Here is an 18,170-nt window from a genome sequence, read left to right on the forward strand (position 1 = left end):
CTAAATCCATGGCAATACGCTCAAAAGGCACCTCTATAATAGGGAGCGAAACCAAAGGACTGCGAAAATGTGACACTGGGGCACTAACCTGACATGTGGGGCACGACTCACAGTATTTTTTAATGTCATCATATATGGCCGGCCAAAAAAACCTCTGGAGAACCCTCTCTCGCGTTTTGTCAGTCCCCAAGTGACCCCCAAGAACATGGTTATGTGCCATGTCAAGCACCTGACGCCGGTACGGCTTAGGTACCAGAAGCTGTTCCACAATCTCATCCTTAACCTTATTGACTCTATAGAAAAGATCATTAGTCACCGAAAAATGTGGAAATCTTTTTTCAGCATCTGGTTCCTGAGGTACCCCGTTCATAACAGCAACCTGCTCTCTCGCATTTTTGAGAGTGGGGTCCTGTAATTGTGCAGCCCCAAAATTATCCCTAGACACCTCTAAGTCTAGTATATTTTGCTCAGTGGGAGGAGCCTCCTCCTCCCCAGCCAGGACCTGCAAAGGAAAACAATCATTTTCATCCTGTACACTTTTATCATTCACAGTGGACAAAGCAACCACCTTAGAGATATCCTCACTCCTTTTGGGGATTTTTCTTTTTTCCCAGAGAGCCCAGAATAAAGGAAAATCGCGCCCCAATATTACATTATGCATGAGGTTTTTAACCACACCCACTTCATATTGTACTGTGCCTTGTTCAGTCCCGACTTTAGCCAGCACTATAGGGTACACTTTTGTATCACCATGTATACACACAACGCTCATATGCTTTTTAGACTCTAAGTCCCCAGTCACCAGGCTAGCATGCACCAAGGTTACAAGGCTTCCTGAGTCCATTAACGCTTTAACAGGAAAGTCATTGATTGTGATGTTGCAGATTTGCGGTTCAGTCTCTAGTCCAGGAACTGCAGCACAAGATGGTTCCGCAAATAGCGACTGACGCCGGCTAGCGTCACATTCCATGGGTTCAGAGGTAAGAGGGCAATGGGCCGACACGTGTCCCGCCTCATGGCATCTCCAACACTGGATAGGGCCTGGTCTCTTTGGCAAGGAGTCCTTTTCAGAGCCCCTTAACCACCCTGGACCATCACCAGTCTTTTGTCCCTGAGACACCACTTGAGCCCTTTTCCCCCCATCAGCACCCCTCCACACTCCCCCAATAGATGGAAGTCTCTTACCAGCTGACGGCACAGATCTGGCGCTCCGGGGAGGTGAAGATGCTGCAGGAACATCACGGAGGTAGTCCTCAGTCGCCTGGAACCTCTCCACAAGGTTGACAAGTTCGTTTGCATTCTTAGGATCACCTTGTCCCACCCAGCGTTGCAAGTCAGTAGGAAGCGCTCGGAGGTAGCGATCCATCACGACCTTCTCTAGGATTTGTGCAGGAGTAGAAGTGTCTGGCTCCAACCACTTTCTTGCCAAATGGATTAGGTCATACATCTGGGACCTCGCTGATTTGTCCAGACTGTAGCTCCAGTTGCGTACTCTCCGGGCACGGACTGCAGTAGTAACTCCTAGTCGGGCAAGTATCTCCTCTTTTAGCCGAGTATAGTCCTTAACCTCTTGCTCACTGAGGTCATAGTAGGCTTTTTGAGGTTCACCTGTTAAATAGGGCGCAATTACCTCTGCCCACTCAGCGGCTGGTAACTTCTCTCGCTCAGCCACGCGCTCAAATACTGTTAGATAGGCTTCAACATCGTCCTCAGCAGTCATCTTTTGCAGCGCTTTCTGCACAGTCCTTCTCCCAAAAAAAATCTCTGGAGCGGCTCCCTCCATTGTGGGTGGATTAGCAACCACAGGCGCCTCTCGATTTACTATCGGGTGCTCGATAAGTTGTTGTTGGCTTTGGCGCAAAGCTTGCAACTCTTCCTTATGCATCTGCTGTTGTGCAGCCATGGACTGTTCATGTCGTTGCTGTTGTTGCAAACTCACTTGCATAAACTGCTTCAGCATCTCCTCCATGTTGCTGGACTGTTCTTGGAGTGTAGTTGCAGCTTTCACCCAGGACATCAGCAGCTGTAGCCAAGTCTGTCCACACCGTTGCCCCTAGCAACCGCGTTGCCCGCTACCTCCACCAATTGTAAGGGATCTTCCCGGGGTAGGGTGTGTTTGGACACAGTTCACAGCAGACTTGGAATTTATAAAGCAGATCTTGGCGTTTATTCGTGGTACAAACAGTCCAGCAAACAAAATATACAGCAACACCGTGCTTTCTAAGTACAACAAAAATAAAAGTCCTAGCCCGGCTGGGCGCTTACTAACAGGTTCTGCTCACCTATCTGACACTTACAAACACAGCGTCTTTCGCCTGGATGTCGCAGGGTGAGTTTTAGCTCCAGCAGTGGCTGTGCTTGCAGCTTCCTTCAACACACAGATTGTTCATTCCCTGGCTGAGAGCAATCACCTGCAGACCCTACAGAGCCTTTAGCTTCCCAGGCTAATTAGGATCAAAGCTCACCTGATCCCAAACCCAGAACTGGATCGGGGGATGTGGAATGACAGGTCCCTCTACCAAACCTACCTGCCATTCCATATAAACCCAGGCCCGGCAAAATTAAATAACAACTCAGCAGCATATCGCTGCTGAGAAACTGATCCATCCTGGATTTACCATCTCACACTGTGTAGCAACCTAGGTGAGATGTACACCCCCTCGATCACTTCTCCAGTGACATGTCTACAATAGATATAGATATATATAGATATATATGTAGATAGATAGATAGATATAGATATATATTTAGATAGATAGATATAGATATATATGTAGATAGATATAGATATATACGTAGATAGATAGATAGATATATATGTAGATAGATATAGATATATATGTAGATAGATAGATAGATATAGATATATATGTAGATAGATATAGATATATATGTAGATAGATAGATAGATAGATATAGATATATATGTAGATAGATAGATATACAGTGGTGTGAAAAAGTGTTTGCCCCCTTCCTCATTTCCTGTTCCTTTGCATGTTTGTCACACTTAAGTGTTTCGGAACATCAAACCAATTTAAACAATAGTCAAGGACAACACAAGTAAACACAAAATGCAATTTGTAAATGAAGGTGTTTATTATTAAAGGTGAAAAAAAATCCAAACCATCATGGCCCTGTGTGAAAAAGTGATTGCCCCCTAAACCTAATAACTGGTTGGGCCACCCTTAGCAGCAACAACTGCAACCAAGCGTTTGCGATAACGTGCAATGAGGCTTTTACAGCGTCCTGGAGGAATTTTGGCCCACTCATCTTTGCAGAATTGTCCTAATTCAGTTACATTAGAGGGTTTTCGAGCATGAACGGCCTTTTTAAGGTCATACCACAACATCTCAATAGGATTCAGGTCAGGACTTTGGCTAGGCCACTCCAAAGTCTTCATTTTGTTTTTCTTCAGCCATTCGGTGGTGGACTTGCTGGTGTGTTTAGGATCATTGTCCTGCTGCAGAACCCAAGTTGGTTTCAGCTTGAGTACACAAACAGATGGTCGGACATTCTCCTTCAGGATCTCTTGGTAGACAGCAGAATTCATAGTTCCTTTTATCACGGCAAGTCTTCCAGGTCCTGAAGCAGCAAAACAGCCCCAGACCATCACACTACCACCACCATATTTTACTGTTGGTATAATGTTCTTTTTATGAAATGCAGTGTTCCTTCTACGCCAGATATACTTGGACACACACCTTCCAAAGAGTTCCACTTTTGTCTCATCGGTCCACAGAATGTTGTCCCAAAAGTCTTGGGGATCATCAAGATGTGTTGTGGAGAAATTGAGATGAGCTTTGATGTTCTTTTTGCTCAGCAGTGGTTTTCTCCTTGGAACTCTGCCATGCAGGCCATTTTTGCCCAGTCTTTTCCTGATGGTGGAGGCATGAACGCTGACCTTAACTGAGGCAAGTGAGGCCTGCAGTTCCTTGGACGTTGTTGTGGGGTCTTTTGTGACCTCTTGGATGAGTCGTCGCTGCGCTCTTGGGGTAATTTTGGGCGGCCGGCCACTCCTGGGAAGGTTCACCACTGTTCCATGTCTTCGCCATTTGTGGATAATGGCTCTCACTGTGGTTCGCTGGATTCCCAAAGCTTTGGAAATGGCTTTATAACCCTTTCCAGACTGATAGATCTCAATTACTTTCTTTCTCAATTGTTCCTGAATTTCTTTGGGTCTCAGCATGATGTGTAGCTTTTAAGGATCTTCTGGTGGACCTTACTGTGTCAAGCAGCTCCTATTTAAGTGATGCCTTGATTGTGAACAGGTGTGGCAATAATCAGGCCTGGGTGTGGCTAGAGAAATTGAACTCAGGTGTGGACAACCACAGTTATAGTATGTTTTAACAAGGGGGGCAATCACTTTTTCACACAGGGCCATGATGGTTTGGATTTTTTTTCACCTTTAATAATAAACACCTTCATTTACAAATTGCATTTTGTGTTTACTTGTGTTGTCCTTGACTATTGTTTAAATTGGTTTGATGTTCCGAAACACTTAAGTGTGACAAACATGCAAAGGAACAGGAAATGAGGAAGGGGGCAAACACTTTTTCACACCACTGTAGATATATATGTAGATAGATATAGATATATACGTAGATAGATAGATAGATATAGATATATATGTAGATAGATATAGATATATATATATATATATATTATATATATATATATATCTCTATGTGTGTGTATATGTATATGTATATATATATATATATATATATATATATAAATATATATATATATATATATATATATATATATATATATAAAACTTATATATCTATATAGATACAGTGCCTTGAAAAAGTATTCATACCCCTTGACATTCCCCACATGTTGTCTTGTCATGTTACAACCAAAAACGTAGATGTATTCTATTGGGATTTTATGTGATGGACCAACACAAAGTGTCACATAATTGTGAAGTGGAAGGAAAATGATAAATGATACAAATAAATATGTGAAAGGTATGGGGGAGGGGCATTTGTATGGCGCCCCCCGGAGTCAATACTTTGTAGAACCCCCTTTCTCTACAAGTCTTTTTGGGGGTGTCTCTACCAGCTTTGCCCATCTAGAGAGGACATTTCTGCCCATTCTTCTTCTTTGTAAAATATCTCAAGCTCTGTCAGATTGGATGGAGAGCGTCTGTGATCAGCAATTTTCAAGTCTTTCCACAGATTCTCAATGGGATTTAGGTCTGGACTGTGACTGGGCCATTCTAACACATGGATATGCTTTGATGTAAACCATTCCATTGTAGCTCTGGCTAATGTGTTGTTGGTCGTTTTATCATTACATAGTCATTTATGCTAACCAGTTCTATATTATTGTAAATAAAATAGAAAAAAAAAAAGAGAAAGCAAATCCCGAGCAACCTAACATTCGATAAATGAATGTACAGAAAGCTTAAACCCATGTAGGTGTATATGTGAGGTGAACACACAATGCATGAAAGGGATCCATCATTAATTATGGGCAAACCATCAAGACACATTCCATAATAAATGATTGATATACATAAAAGGTTAATATAAAAAGACAAATGCAGCACAGAAAAGATGTGTCATTCAGTGAAATCGATATACACCTGAGTGTACTGTCGGTGAATAGTGGTGTGTATTCCAGCCCATGTGTGAGAGAGAAGCTAAGGGAGCAACATGTCTGAGCTAATACCAAATGGACGGTTTGGGGGGGGGGGATGGGGCATGAAAAGAGGACAAAACTGGTGGATCAGGAATAATGTTCTCCAGGATTGGAGGAAACAAAGCAAGGGGGACATTGGGATGGGATGAACCTCCAGCTCCTCTAACACGATACATTGAGTTACATTGTGTTTTAGCCACATCACAAAGCCAGCGTCCTCCCGGGATATAACGTTTTCTCGGGAGGATTTCCCGGGTAATCGGGACACGGTAGTAATAATTTGTTGAGGCTGAACATATGACCAGGTAAAGCCCCTCCCCCAATAATCGCCTGTTCTTGTCCTCAGGGAAAGCTGACCGCTCAGGGGAAGTTGCTCCAGCAGGACACGTTCTTTGTGATTGAGCAGGAATCCGGACTCCAGTCCCGGCCTAAAGAACGGAGAGTTTTCCTCTTCGAACAGATCGTCATCTTCAGTGAACTTCTCCGGAGGGGATCGTCCAACCCCGGCTACATGTTCAAAAAAGGAATCAAGGTGAGGCATCTACCGTCATCTGCCTGGAGGTCTTCCTAGGCGGAGTCTGAGTGAGGCGCTCAGTCTCTGGGGTCCGTCTATAGTGGTGGTCCCTGAATTATGGATCAAATACAGACCTTTTACATGCCTTTTATCCAGCCCTTGGGGCACTATTCCTCTGACTCTCACAAACAATTGGGCAATAATTCCTGCACTGACACCAATGGTGGGAACTATTGCCCCCACTGACACCAATGGTGGGGCCCTATTCCTCCCACTGACACCAATGATGGGGCCCTATTCCTCCCACTGACACCAATGATGGGGCACTATTCCTCCCACTGACACCAATGGTGGGGCCCTATTCCTCACACTGACACCAATGGTGGGGCCCTATTCCTCCCACTGACACCAATGATGGGGCCCTATTCCTCCCACTGACACCAATGATGGGACACGATTCCTCACACTGACACCAATGATGGGGCACTATTCCTCCCACTGACACCAATGGTGGGGCCCTATTCCTCCCACTGACACCAATGATGGGGCCCTATTCCTCCCACTGACACAAATGATGGGGCACTATTCCTCCCACTGACACCAATGGTGGGGCCCTATTCCTCCCACTGACACCAATGATGGGGCCCTATTCCTCCCACTGACACCAATGATGGGGCCCTATTCCCCCCCACTGACACCAATGATGGGGCACTATTCCCCCCCACTGACACCAATGATGGGGCACTATTCCCCCCACTGACACCAATGGTGGGGCACTATTCCTCCAATTGACACCAATGATGAGGCACTATTCCTCCCACTGACAGCAATGATGGGGAACTATTCCCCCCACTGACACCAATGGTGGGGCACTATTCCTCCCAGTGACACCAATGATGGGGCACTATTCCCCCCACTGACACCAATGGTGGGGCACTATTCCTCCCAGTGACACCAATGATGCGGCACTATTCCTCCCACTGACACCAATGATGGGGAACTATTCCTCCCACTGACACCAATGATGGGGAACTATTCCTCCCACTGACACCAAGGGTGGGGCACTAGTATTTCCCTTAATACCAGAGATGGGACATTTTCTACTCCCACAGGCCATGTTCCCCTAAAGTCTGAAGCACAGTAAATGGGCCCTTTCTTTAGAAAGTTTGGAGACCCCTGATCTATAGCAAGTTCCTGTTTTGTTGGCTAAGTGTGACCCCTTACCCAGAGTCTCTCTGCAGGCAGCCTGATGGCTGAATGTGGCCCCTACCCAGGAGTCCCTCTTGAGAAGGCCATTTTTCTTGGTAGATAAGATTTGCCCCTTTTGAGGGAGCCTTGTACAGAAGGTTCCTCCCATAGTGGCTTAGTGTGGCCCCTTACTATAAGTCCCACTGCATCAGGAACACATCCCTGTGCTGCAGTACTGCAGGCTCCTTCTCATTGTGGCTCTATATATATGGGGCGCTTCTTCCCTGGTGGCTCGTGTGGTCCCCATCTTTGGAGTCCCTCAGTAGCAGGCCCCTTCTCTAGGTTCCCTATACAGCAGCTTACCTTCTTGGTGGCTCAGGGTGTGCCTTACAGGAGTGGCATTGCGTGGCCCCTTCCCAGGGGTCCCTCTAAAGCCTGTCCCTTCCCTGGGGGCTCAGTTTGGCCTCTTCCTCATCTACACGCTGTAGCTGGCCTCTACCCTAGTTCTCGGTGCGGCAGGCCCCTTGCATGTGATCCCTATACTGCAGGCCCCTTGCATGTGATCCCTATACTGCAGGCCCCTTGCATGTGATCCCTATACTGCCGGCCCCTTTACTGGTGGCTCAGCCTGGCCCTTCCTCAGGTTCTCTTGGTAGAAGGTCCCTCAATGGGGTTTCTATACAGAAAGTCTTTCTCCATGCTGTCTCCTACACTAGTGGCCCTATGTGGCCCTTTTTTCCGGTATCCCTTTGCAGTTTGTCTCTCCCTGGTGGCCCCTTTCCTGGGGCCTCTAGGACTATCACAAATTAATTTTTAGTTTTTTTATTCTCCTAGCACATGTGGGACTATTCTCACATATGGTGCCTCCTAAAACGCGTTGAATACGTATTTAACATTTTACTTGCGTTACTCTTTGTATGGCGCCACCATATACTGTAGTGCTTTATATCATTTATCGAGCCGTTCGTTCGTACAGATCTTCCGTACGAAGGACCCCAATATGATCTCATACACACCTCCTGATATGCTCTTAATATCGGGGCCCCATTTGGTCCCTTGCACAGTCCTCGAAGGAAAAAAAAAAAAAGAAACCAATGAAAGTGGTGAATTCTGGGTGAATCTTTGGAATCATGAAGCGCTCATGTTGTAGTTTTCTGCCCTGTAACCTCTTCCTGCCTTTTGCTGACAGATGAACTATCTCGTCCTGGAGGAAAACATTGACAATGACCCCTGTAAGTTTGCTCTGAGGAGCCGCGAGTCCACGGAACGCGTCATTCTCCAGGCCGCCAACCACGAGATCAAACAGGCCTGGGTGCTGGACATCAGTCAAGTGTTGGAAACCCAGAGAGACTTTGTGAATGGTGAGTGGGGGGCCGGGGGACGTGTTTTGTAGATTTGCTGTTCTTGGTGGTTGTGCTCAGTAGGGGGAAGGGCCTTATGCCATGGGTGCTCAACCTGTGGCCCTCCAGCTGTTGCCGGACTACAAGTCCCATCATCCCTCAGCCTTTGGGAGTCATGCTTGTAACTGTCAGCCTTGCAATGCCTCATGGGGTTAGCAGTTCCGCAACAGTTGGAGGGCCACAGGTTGAGAACACATGCCTTATGCTATGCTGCCACCTATAGACATTCATCCGGTATTGCTGTTTGTGCTTGGAGTATGACCAACCTGCTCCCCCAACACTGTCACTGCGCTGTCACTGACAGCAGTGACAGTCGGGAGACGGTGCGATCACTGTGACAGTCAACGATTGAGAAGTCCAGGTAACACCCGTCAGCCTTACTTTCTCTTAAAGGGCCGATGCCCAGCAGCAGGAAAGGCTTAATCCATTTATTTTCATAATTATGCTAATCAATACATTGGGAATAGATTATATAGCAACCTGCTTGAAATCCCCATAGATTCTATAGGTCTCCATTTGTTCAGAGGTTAAGGGGGTTCTGTAGCCTAATTACATGAAAACCTTTATAACATAAAAAAGAAAAGTATGAAAAACACAAAGGGGCGTATTTCCAAAAAAAAAAAAAACTTTGCATAGTTGTTCATCGTTCGAAACTGCATGGCAAATTCGCTCAAATTCGAATCGAATGTTCTCGGGCTGTACTCTCTGCAATTCAAATGTGTGATGTGAAAAATGCCACATTATGGCCACTAGATGGTAGCGAGGAGCCGACCTGTTTCCTACGATAGCGCTATCCAGTGCCCAAATCACATTTTTCACCATAGGATGGCGATAATCATCAAAGGAAATAAGGAATAACAAGGAATATAACTCGGAAGCATCAAAGAAACTCATGTGGACTGACCACAGTAAATCTCTGGCAGTACCTGGGGTGCTTTTGATACCATTTGGGTATTGGTCATGTGATGGTTTGAATAATGTACATATTCAATCATTGTATAAATTGTTACATTGTCTTTTTTTTTTTTTTACTATTAGGGCCTACCGGTATGTGTCCCTCTATTTTTTTTTTTTCCCATTTGTTCTATAAAAAGTGGCGTTGCCTTTTAAACTAATTTTACTTTTCATACAGTTTTTCTGCCTACAAAGTCCATGGGGGTGTTGTTCTATATTGCACTCCTGTGCAATTGCATATATGTTCAAATTTGGATGTTGGCAGTTCAGTACTCTATCCCTAGACACGATTGTTATATCAAAGTAAATAAGTATTCTCTTTAGCGCCTCCTAGTGGCCATAATATGGTATTTTCAACATCCACACATTCAAATTGCTGAGACCACATAGAGGCTGCATTCACAACACGAAGCTCCAAAACGCTGGAGGGCAAAAAAAAAAAAAAATTGTTCTCTATGGAGACTGTTCACATCTCCTCTCCGTGTTCTGGAGCTCGAATCGGGCAGATTTGAGCATTTTTGGCATGTTTTTATTTTCATAGGGATGAATGGAAACACACCATTCGCGTGTTTTTTTGTGCGCATTCGGCAGTTTTTGAGCGCATTCACGCAATTTTCTGCTCAAATAAAAAATTTTTTTTTAATTTAGTAGTAATAATATATGAATAAATAAATGCAAAATAAGTGCACAACTAAAAATCTTCATAAATAAGTAAAATAAATTAATGTGTAATAATACATGAATAAATAAAAAAATAACCCCCAACCTTAAAAAAATATATTAAATGCATTAATAATTTTTATTTATTAATAACATCCAAACCCGGATAAAAAATTTATAATTTTATTTATTTTCTTTAGTTATTGGTATTTTTTTTTTTTTTTTTTTTTTTTTTTTTAAAGAGGTAGGGGTTAAAGTTAAGGGTTAATTATTTATTTATTGTTACTCTGTATTCATTGAATGTATTTATTTTTAATTTGTCTGTGTATTTATTTTGCTTTTATTTATTCATGTATTATTATTGTTATTAGTAGTAATAATAATATAAATAATAATAATTAAAATAAAAAATAAAATTAATAATTATAAATAACCCTATCCCCAACTCCTAATCCTAACCTGCCTAGCCTAACGTTCACTTGAACCCCTTTCCCCCTATGAAAAAAAAAATTATAATAAATAAATCATTAATAAAGAAATAAAAGCTAAGGGAAAAGATAAAAAAAAAAAATGAAATACCTAGCAACAAATGATGCAACAGATGATGGTTTTCTCTATTGTCTAATAAAAAAAAAAAAGCTCAAAAAACGCTGCATAAAACCGCACATACAAACGTGCAAATAAACACCAGAAGAATGCTGAAAGACGCTACGCTCGGGTGTGAATGCATCCAGACTGAGAACGATCGGCGTTGCTCCACTGAACACAGAATAAACTTTCATGCAGCTATGCAATTTTTTTTTTTTTCTTTATTAATACACCTCATAGAGTTTTCCCTTCAGGTAGACATACATAAGGCTTTATTGAATTGTAAAGTTCACAGTATACATTACAAGTCAAGTGCAGTCTCTTTAGATTTACCAAAATTACGTAATACAAGGACCTCCCTAAACAATTGATATCCAATCACACGGGGCCTTGAACTACATAGTTGGTGGTGGATCTAAAGAGGATTGTACAATCAGATTGCAACATGTGCGGTGAGCGATATTGCTGTCCTGTAATCCAGCGGAGTAGAAATTCTGGACAACGTCCAATTACTGATCTGTGATATTGCTGGACCAATAGGAATGAGGGTTGATTCTGGTGTAAATCCCGTGATTTCTCCTTGAAGGAGGTAACCAGTATATGATGTGTGTAGTCCTCTCCGGTCACCATAGAGCAATCACTCCTCGCAGCATGAAAACCTGAATATGTGCTTGGAAGAGTTTAGTGGAAATTGTCACCTGGCTCGGTAATTTGATCTTTTTTTTAACTTGCTTCAGGTAATGGACCTCCCCCCTTCTGCAGGGCCCTAAAAAAACAATGGAGACTGTAGCGGCGCTTTACCACCGACGCCCGCACCGCCCCAGTGTGAAAAGGGGCCTTATATGACATACCATTATGTTCAATGGTATGTGGTCTAGGGCAGTATATAGACAGGCTAGGGTAGTAAAGGGGTACGCTAGGGTAATATATGGATAGGCTAGGGCAGTATATGGGCAGGCTAAGGGCAGTATAGGGGCAGGCTAGGGTTCGAATATGGACAGGCTAAGGGCAGTATAGGGGCAGACTAGGGTTGAATATGGACAGGCTAAGGGCAGTATATAGACAGACTAGGGTAGTAAAGGGGCCAGCTAGGGTAATTATGGATAGGCTAGGGCAGTATATGGACAGAGTAGTATAGAGGCAATATATGGACAGGCTAAGGGCAGTGTAAGGGCAGTATAGGGGCAGGCTAAGGGCACTATATGGGCAGGCTAAGGGCACTATATGGGCAAGCTAGTGTAGCATATGGGCAGGCTAGAGTAGTATATAGAGAGGCTAGGGTGGCACGGTGGGCAGTTGTCACCATGACACACACAACTGCTAAAAAAAAAAAAATATTGGTGGTCAATTTGCTGGGTAAATAGAAGAGGAGGAGAGGCGGCCGTGGTTCAGTTTACTGCCCCTCTCAAGGTGCTGCCCGGGTCCAATAGACCCACTGGGACCCATGGTAGGGCCGGCCCTGGGGACCATCCACCAATCCCATCTAGAATGTCTGATTTTAGAAGTGATAAGTTTCTCTCTTCCTGTGTTCTCTCCTTTTCCTAACTCTGTGCTTCTCTCTCCCTCTCATGGCTGCCCTGCCCCCTCCTCCTAGTAAGTCCGCTTTCTTACCTCTGTGTGATTTATGAATGTCGTATCGGAATGATAATCTCACCGCGTGCGATAAAACGTAATCCGTGCTGCCCTCGGCCTGTGCATGCCCTGAGAGCGATGGCTGAGCTCCCCCTATGGGAGCTTTGGGGGGGGGGGGGGTAAAAATCAGCATGCGATAATTCACAGCGCGGTAGTTTCCGCGTCCTTGTTCCGCTCAAGGGGAGATCAATTCTGATTGGCTGTTGGGGGTTCACCGCTTTTTGCTTCGTCATACTGAACAAGCGTGCATGTGTATTTCGGTGAATGGATCCTCCTCGAGGAATATGTTACTAGTTAACAAAGAAGTTCCTTTTAAAATACTAAAAACAAAAGAAATTGAATGTCGTTATCTTTTTATTGTCCACCGTAATGTCCTCAGCGAACGTTGCGGGATTTGCGGCAGATCTCTATTACATGACTTAAATGTTAGACAATGATGTCCCTGTCTGTGCCGCCTCCAGCTCTGCAATCGCCAATAGAATATCAGCGGAAGGAGAGTAACGCCGCCATGAACAAACCCCAGTTAAGTCGGGCGCCGACTCCCAGCAGCAGACCCGTCTCCACCACCCCCATCAGCTCTGAGAAATGCGTCAACCTGCCGCGAAACCCATCTCTACCGCAACGGAAAGCACCTACCTCGAATGGCAGCCCAGGGTATGATCTGTACCAGCCTCCCGACAAGTACGACTCCAGTCAGGTAAGATATATGTGCAGGTAAACTGTTCTGTCTAACCCCTCCCCTTCTACCTGTGCAACCATCAGTCTCTAACCCCTCCCCTTCTACCTGTGCAACCATCGGTCTCTAACCCCTCCCCTTCTACCTGTGCAACCATCGGTCTCTAACCCCTCCCCTTCTACCTGTGCAACATTAGTCTCTAACCCCTCCCCTTCTACCTGTGAAACCATCAGTCTGTAACCTCTCCCCTTCTACCTGTGCAACATTAGTCTCTAACCCCTCCCCTTCTACCTGTGAAACCATCAGTCTGTAACCTCTCCCCTTCTACCTGTGCAACATTAGTCTCTAACCCCTCCCCTTCTAGCTGTGCAGCCATCAGTCTCTAACCCCTCCCCTTCTACCTGTGCAACCATCGGTCTCTAACCCCTTCCTTTCTACCTGTGCAGCCATCAGTCTCTAACCACTCCCCTTCTACCTGTGCAGCCATCGGTCTCTAACCACTCCCCTTCTACCTGTGCAACCATCAGTCGCTAACCCCTCCCCTTCTACCTGTGCAGCCATCTGTCTCTAACCCCTCCCCTTCTACCTGTGCAGCCATCGGTCTCTAACCCCTCCCCTTCTACCTGTGCAACATTAGTCTCTAACCCCTCCCCTTCTACCTGTGCAACATTAGTCTCTAACCCCTCCCCTTCTACCTGTGCAACATTAGTCTCTAACCCCTCCCCTTCTACCTGTGCAGCCATCGGTCTCTAACCCCTCCCCTTCTACCTGTGCAACCATTAGTCGCTAACCCCTCCCCTTCTACCTGTGCAACCATCAGTCTCTAACCTCTCCCCTCCTACCAGTGCAGCCATCAGTCTCTAATGCCCCCCCCCCCCCTCTGCCTGTGCAGCCATCAGTCTCTAACCCCTACCCTTCTACCTGTGCAGCCATCAGTCCAACCCCTTCTACCTGTGTAACCATTGGTTTCTAACCCCGCCCCTTCTACCTGTGTAACCATTGGTGTCTAACCCCGCCTCTTCTATCTGTGCAACCATCGTTCTCTAACCCCTCCCCTCCTACCTGTGCAACCATCGGTCTCTAACCCCTCCCCTCCTACCTGTGCAACCATCGGTCTCCATCCCCTCCCCTTCTACCTGTGCAACCATCAGTCTATAACTCCTCCTCTTCTACCTGTGCAGCCATCGGTCTCTAACCACTCCTCTTCTACCTGTGCAACCATCTGTCTCTAACCCCTCCCCCTTCTACCTGTGCAACCATTATTCTCTAACCCCTCCCCTTCTACCTGTGCAACCATTAGTCTCTAACCCCTCCCCTCCTACCTGTGCAACCATCGGTCTCTATCCCCTCCCCTTCTACCTGTGCAACCATCAGTCTCTAACCTCTCCCCTCCTACCAATGCAGCCATCAGTCTGTAATGCCGCCCCCCCCCCTTTCTGCCTGTGCAGCCATCAGTCTCTAACCCCTCCCCTTCTACCTGTGCAACCATCAGTCCAACCCCTTCTACCTGTGTAACAATTGGTGTCTATCCCCGCCCCTTCTACCTGTGTAACCATTGAATTCTATACCCTCCCCTCCTACCTGTGCAACCATTGGTGTCTAACCCCGCCCCTTTTACCTGTGTAACAATTGGTGTCTAACCCTGTCCCTTCTCCCTGTGTACCTATTGAAATTCTAATCCCGCCCCTGCTACCTGTGCAACCATTGGTGTCTAATCCCGCCCCTTCTACCATTCTTATTCGGGGTGGCATTGTGTACTGAGACTTTATTGGAAGAATTAAGGTGACACTTCCAGAGCCCAAATACAACATGTACAGGAAACCATTACAGAGCTTCCAGCAGCACCCCGCCCCCCCCCCCCCCCCAGCCCGAGCAGTAATAATAGTCGCTGGCCGTGGTGGTGGTGGTGGTGGGGGGGGGGGGGGCTTAGTTTATGTATTTAGCATTCCCAGCCTGAATGAAAGCTGCTGTTGACTCCACTGCAGGGTCTGCCATTGCTTATGAAAATGCTTATTGTCTGGCTGTTATGCTGATCCTCTGTCTTCAACACTTTGAGTTCCTCCACTGGACCTGACATCCATATCTGGAAAGTCGGAGCAAAGTCCGGCCTCCTTCTTTATTCTTGTCTTTAACGTATTGAAGCCAGAGAGTCAACATAACAGCCAGAAAAGTAATTCTTAGTCTTACACAGTCTGTTGCAGCCAGACTCAGCAGGCTTTTCACAGGGCTTCTGGGTAATGAGTGTGGCCCTTTAATCCAGTCTGGTGCCACTTCCCTCTCCAGTAGGCAGAGAAAGCAACCAGAAAATGCTGACATTTGGGATCTAGCAGTCCCAGCTGGCAGAGCAGCCAGGTGCACTAGATGAATGTCGGGATGTATATGATGGCAATGAGGACCCCCTAAGTGAATGTAAATGTGCAATTTCTGTGTTTCTCCGGAGTGCCCCTTTAATCCGATCCCATCTTCTGTCTCCTTTACGTTTCTTTCCCTCCTGGTATAACCTGTTGCGGTCCCGGTGTTTGCCGTTGAACAGCTCGGTGGCGATTCCCGCTTGTGTTAACGTCCGTTCTCTCCTCCTCCTCCTCCCCCACCCCCTTCCCCCTCCTCATCCCTCAGAACGAGGTGTCCGGCTGTAACGGAGCGGCGTCCATGGCGATTGTTCAGGACTACTATGCACTGAAAGAGAACGAGATCTGCGTCTACCAGGGCGAGATTGTACAAATCCTGGCCATCAACCAGCAGAACATGTTCCTGGTCTACCGGCCCGCCAACAACCACTCCCCGGCGGCGGAAGGCTGGATCCCCGGCTCCGTTTTGGGGCAAATTACTAAGACCTCTGCTGACAGTAGCGACAGAAGCATCAAGTAAGTGCCACACACGGCTGCCCCAGAAGCAGTAGTGGATTATGGGAAAATATCTGCTGGTTTTTTTTTTTTGTTCACAGTGCTGTCGGAAGAAATGCGTTTTTTTGAATGTGGAGCCCTGCGAGCGCGGCGCCCTCCCCCGCCGTGCAGGAAACTCAATTTTCTTTTTTTTTTTTTTTCTTTTTTTTTTCTTTTAATTTTTTTTTTTTTTTTATGTTGATAATTGTACAGATTTACAAGAAGGTTAAAAAAATAAAAAAAAAATAAAAAAATAAAATAGACAAGTTCTGTCATCGGTTTTGTACAGAACGTGGAACTGTCTGAACTGGACTTTGTGCCATATATTACGATTCTGTAAATTGGTGGCTTTACGTCGGACTAAAACCCAACTCCTCGAAGAGGAGATTTCTATATATTGTCTGTGGCAATTTTAATGTACAGCCTGTAACTTTTTATTTTTCTTTTTTTTTCTTTTAATTTGGACTTTTATTTTCTGTTTTATTTTAATATATGTTCACGGTAGAACTGTAAAATATTTGGTTTTTTGCGAAGAGCCCCCTCTCCCCTGCCCCCTCCAAGTACATTCCTGTATAAAGTATTTTGCACTATTTAAGAAAAAAAAATAAAAAATTTTAAAAATAAAATCCCCCCCCCCCCCCTACCTTTCGGTCCTATTGATGACGTCAGATCGTGCAATATATAACGCTAGTCGCAATGTTCATCATTGTACCTGTATTGTAACTAATAATTTTAAATGTACTATTTTAAATATGTAAAATAAATTTTCACCAGGATGCGCATGTTTTCACGAGGTACTCACAGTTTTTGGACTTTTGCTTGTTTGCTTTTCTTGGTTGTATCACTAATGCTTGTTAACTTGGGGGTGGTGGAGATTGGTTGTTGTGAAGCACTACGTTTTTTTGGAAAATGTTTTTTGCAGAATTGTTAAGGGATATGTTGCACATTAGGGGTCCTCAAATTGTGGTCTGCCAGAGGGTGGGCTGAAGTTATACCCAGAAAGGATATGGTTCCTGACTATATATATATATAAGTGGTCAAAGAATACAGCCAACACTTTTCAGGGGGTTTGGAGCCCCTTCTTCAAGGTTTTCACTCATAATGTTGGGTTTTGCTTTTGGAGGCCATTACACAGTCCATGGGTTATTGTAGAGGGTCATTGTTATCTCAGCGTGGGAAAAACGGGCTTTGTTACAACCTGTGGAGCAGCTATTCTCAACCTGGGTTTCAAGGAACTCTAGGGTTCCTCCAAAGGTTGGTAAACTCTCCTTGAGGAGTAGCAGATTGTCCTTCAGCCTAATGGTGCCTGCTCTGTAAGTATGGCATTCTTCCCACTGATCACCAATGTAAGGAACATTCTTCCCACTGATCACCAATGTAAGGAACATTCTTCTCACTGATCACCAATGTAAGGATCATTCTTCTCACTGATCACCAATGTAAGGATCATTCTTCTCACTGATCACCAATGTAAGGAACATTCTTCTCACTGATCACCAATGTAAGGAACATTCTTCTCACTGATCACCAATGTAAGGAACATTCTTCCCACTGATCACCAATGTAAGGAACATTCTTCTCACTGATCACCAATGTAAGGAACATTCTTCTCACTGATCACCAATGTAAGGAACATTCTTCCCACTGATCACCAATGTAAGGAACATTCTTCCCACTGATCACCAATGTAAGGAACATTCTTCCCACTGATCACCAATGTAAGGAACATTCTTCTCACTGATCACCAATGTAAGGAACATTCTTCTCACTGATCACCAATGTAAGGACCGTTCTTCTCACTGATCACCAATGTAAGGACCGTTCTTCTCACTGATCACCAATGTAAGGAACATTCTTCCCACTGATCACCAATGTAAGGGACATTCTTCTCACTGATCACCAATGTAAGGAACATTCTTCTCACTGATCACCAATGTAAGGAACATTCTTCCCACTGATCACCAATGTAAGGAACATTCTTCTCACTGATCACCAATGTAAGGAACATTCTTCTCACTGATCACCAA

At 45.1% G+C, this 18,170-nt stretch overlaps 1 protein-coding gene across 7 annotated transcripts in view; it reads left to right on the forward strand.

Annotated features, from left to right (window-relative positions):
- KALRN (kalirin RhoGEF kinase) overlaps nucleotides 1–18,170 on the forward strand; it is a gene marked incomplete at its 5' end in the record, with an annotated part of 215,479 nt that overhangs the window by 135,540 nt on the left and 61,769 nt on the right. For 5 of the 7 annotated variants that reach the window (XM_077449731.1, XM_077449734.1, XM_077449732.1 and 2 more), the window contains 4 exon segments: nucleotides 5,996–6,181; nucleotides 8,541–8,712; nucleotides 13,047–13,282; nucleotides 15,878–16,125. In XM_077449731.1, the coding sequence (XP_077305857.1) occupies nucleotides 5,996–6,181; nucleotides 8,541–8,712; nucleotides 13,047–13,282; nucleotides 15,878–16,125 (842 nt within the window). 7 annotated transcript variants of the gene reach the window in all.

Source organism: Lithobates pipiens, unplaced genomic scaffold (genome assembly GCF_037356315.1).
Source record: "Lithobates pipiens isolate NorthernLeopardFrog02 unplaced genomic scaffold, aLitPip1_a1.2 Scaffold_22, whole genome shotgun sequence".
Lineage (NCBI taxonomy): Eukaryota > Metazoa > Chordata > Amphibia > Anura > Ranidae > Lithobates > Lithobates pipiens.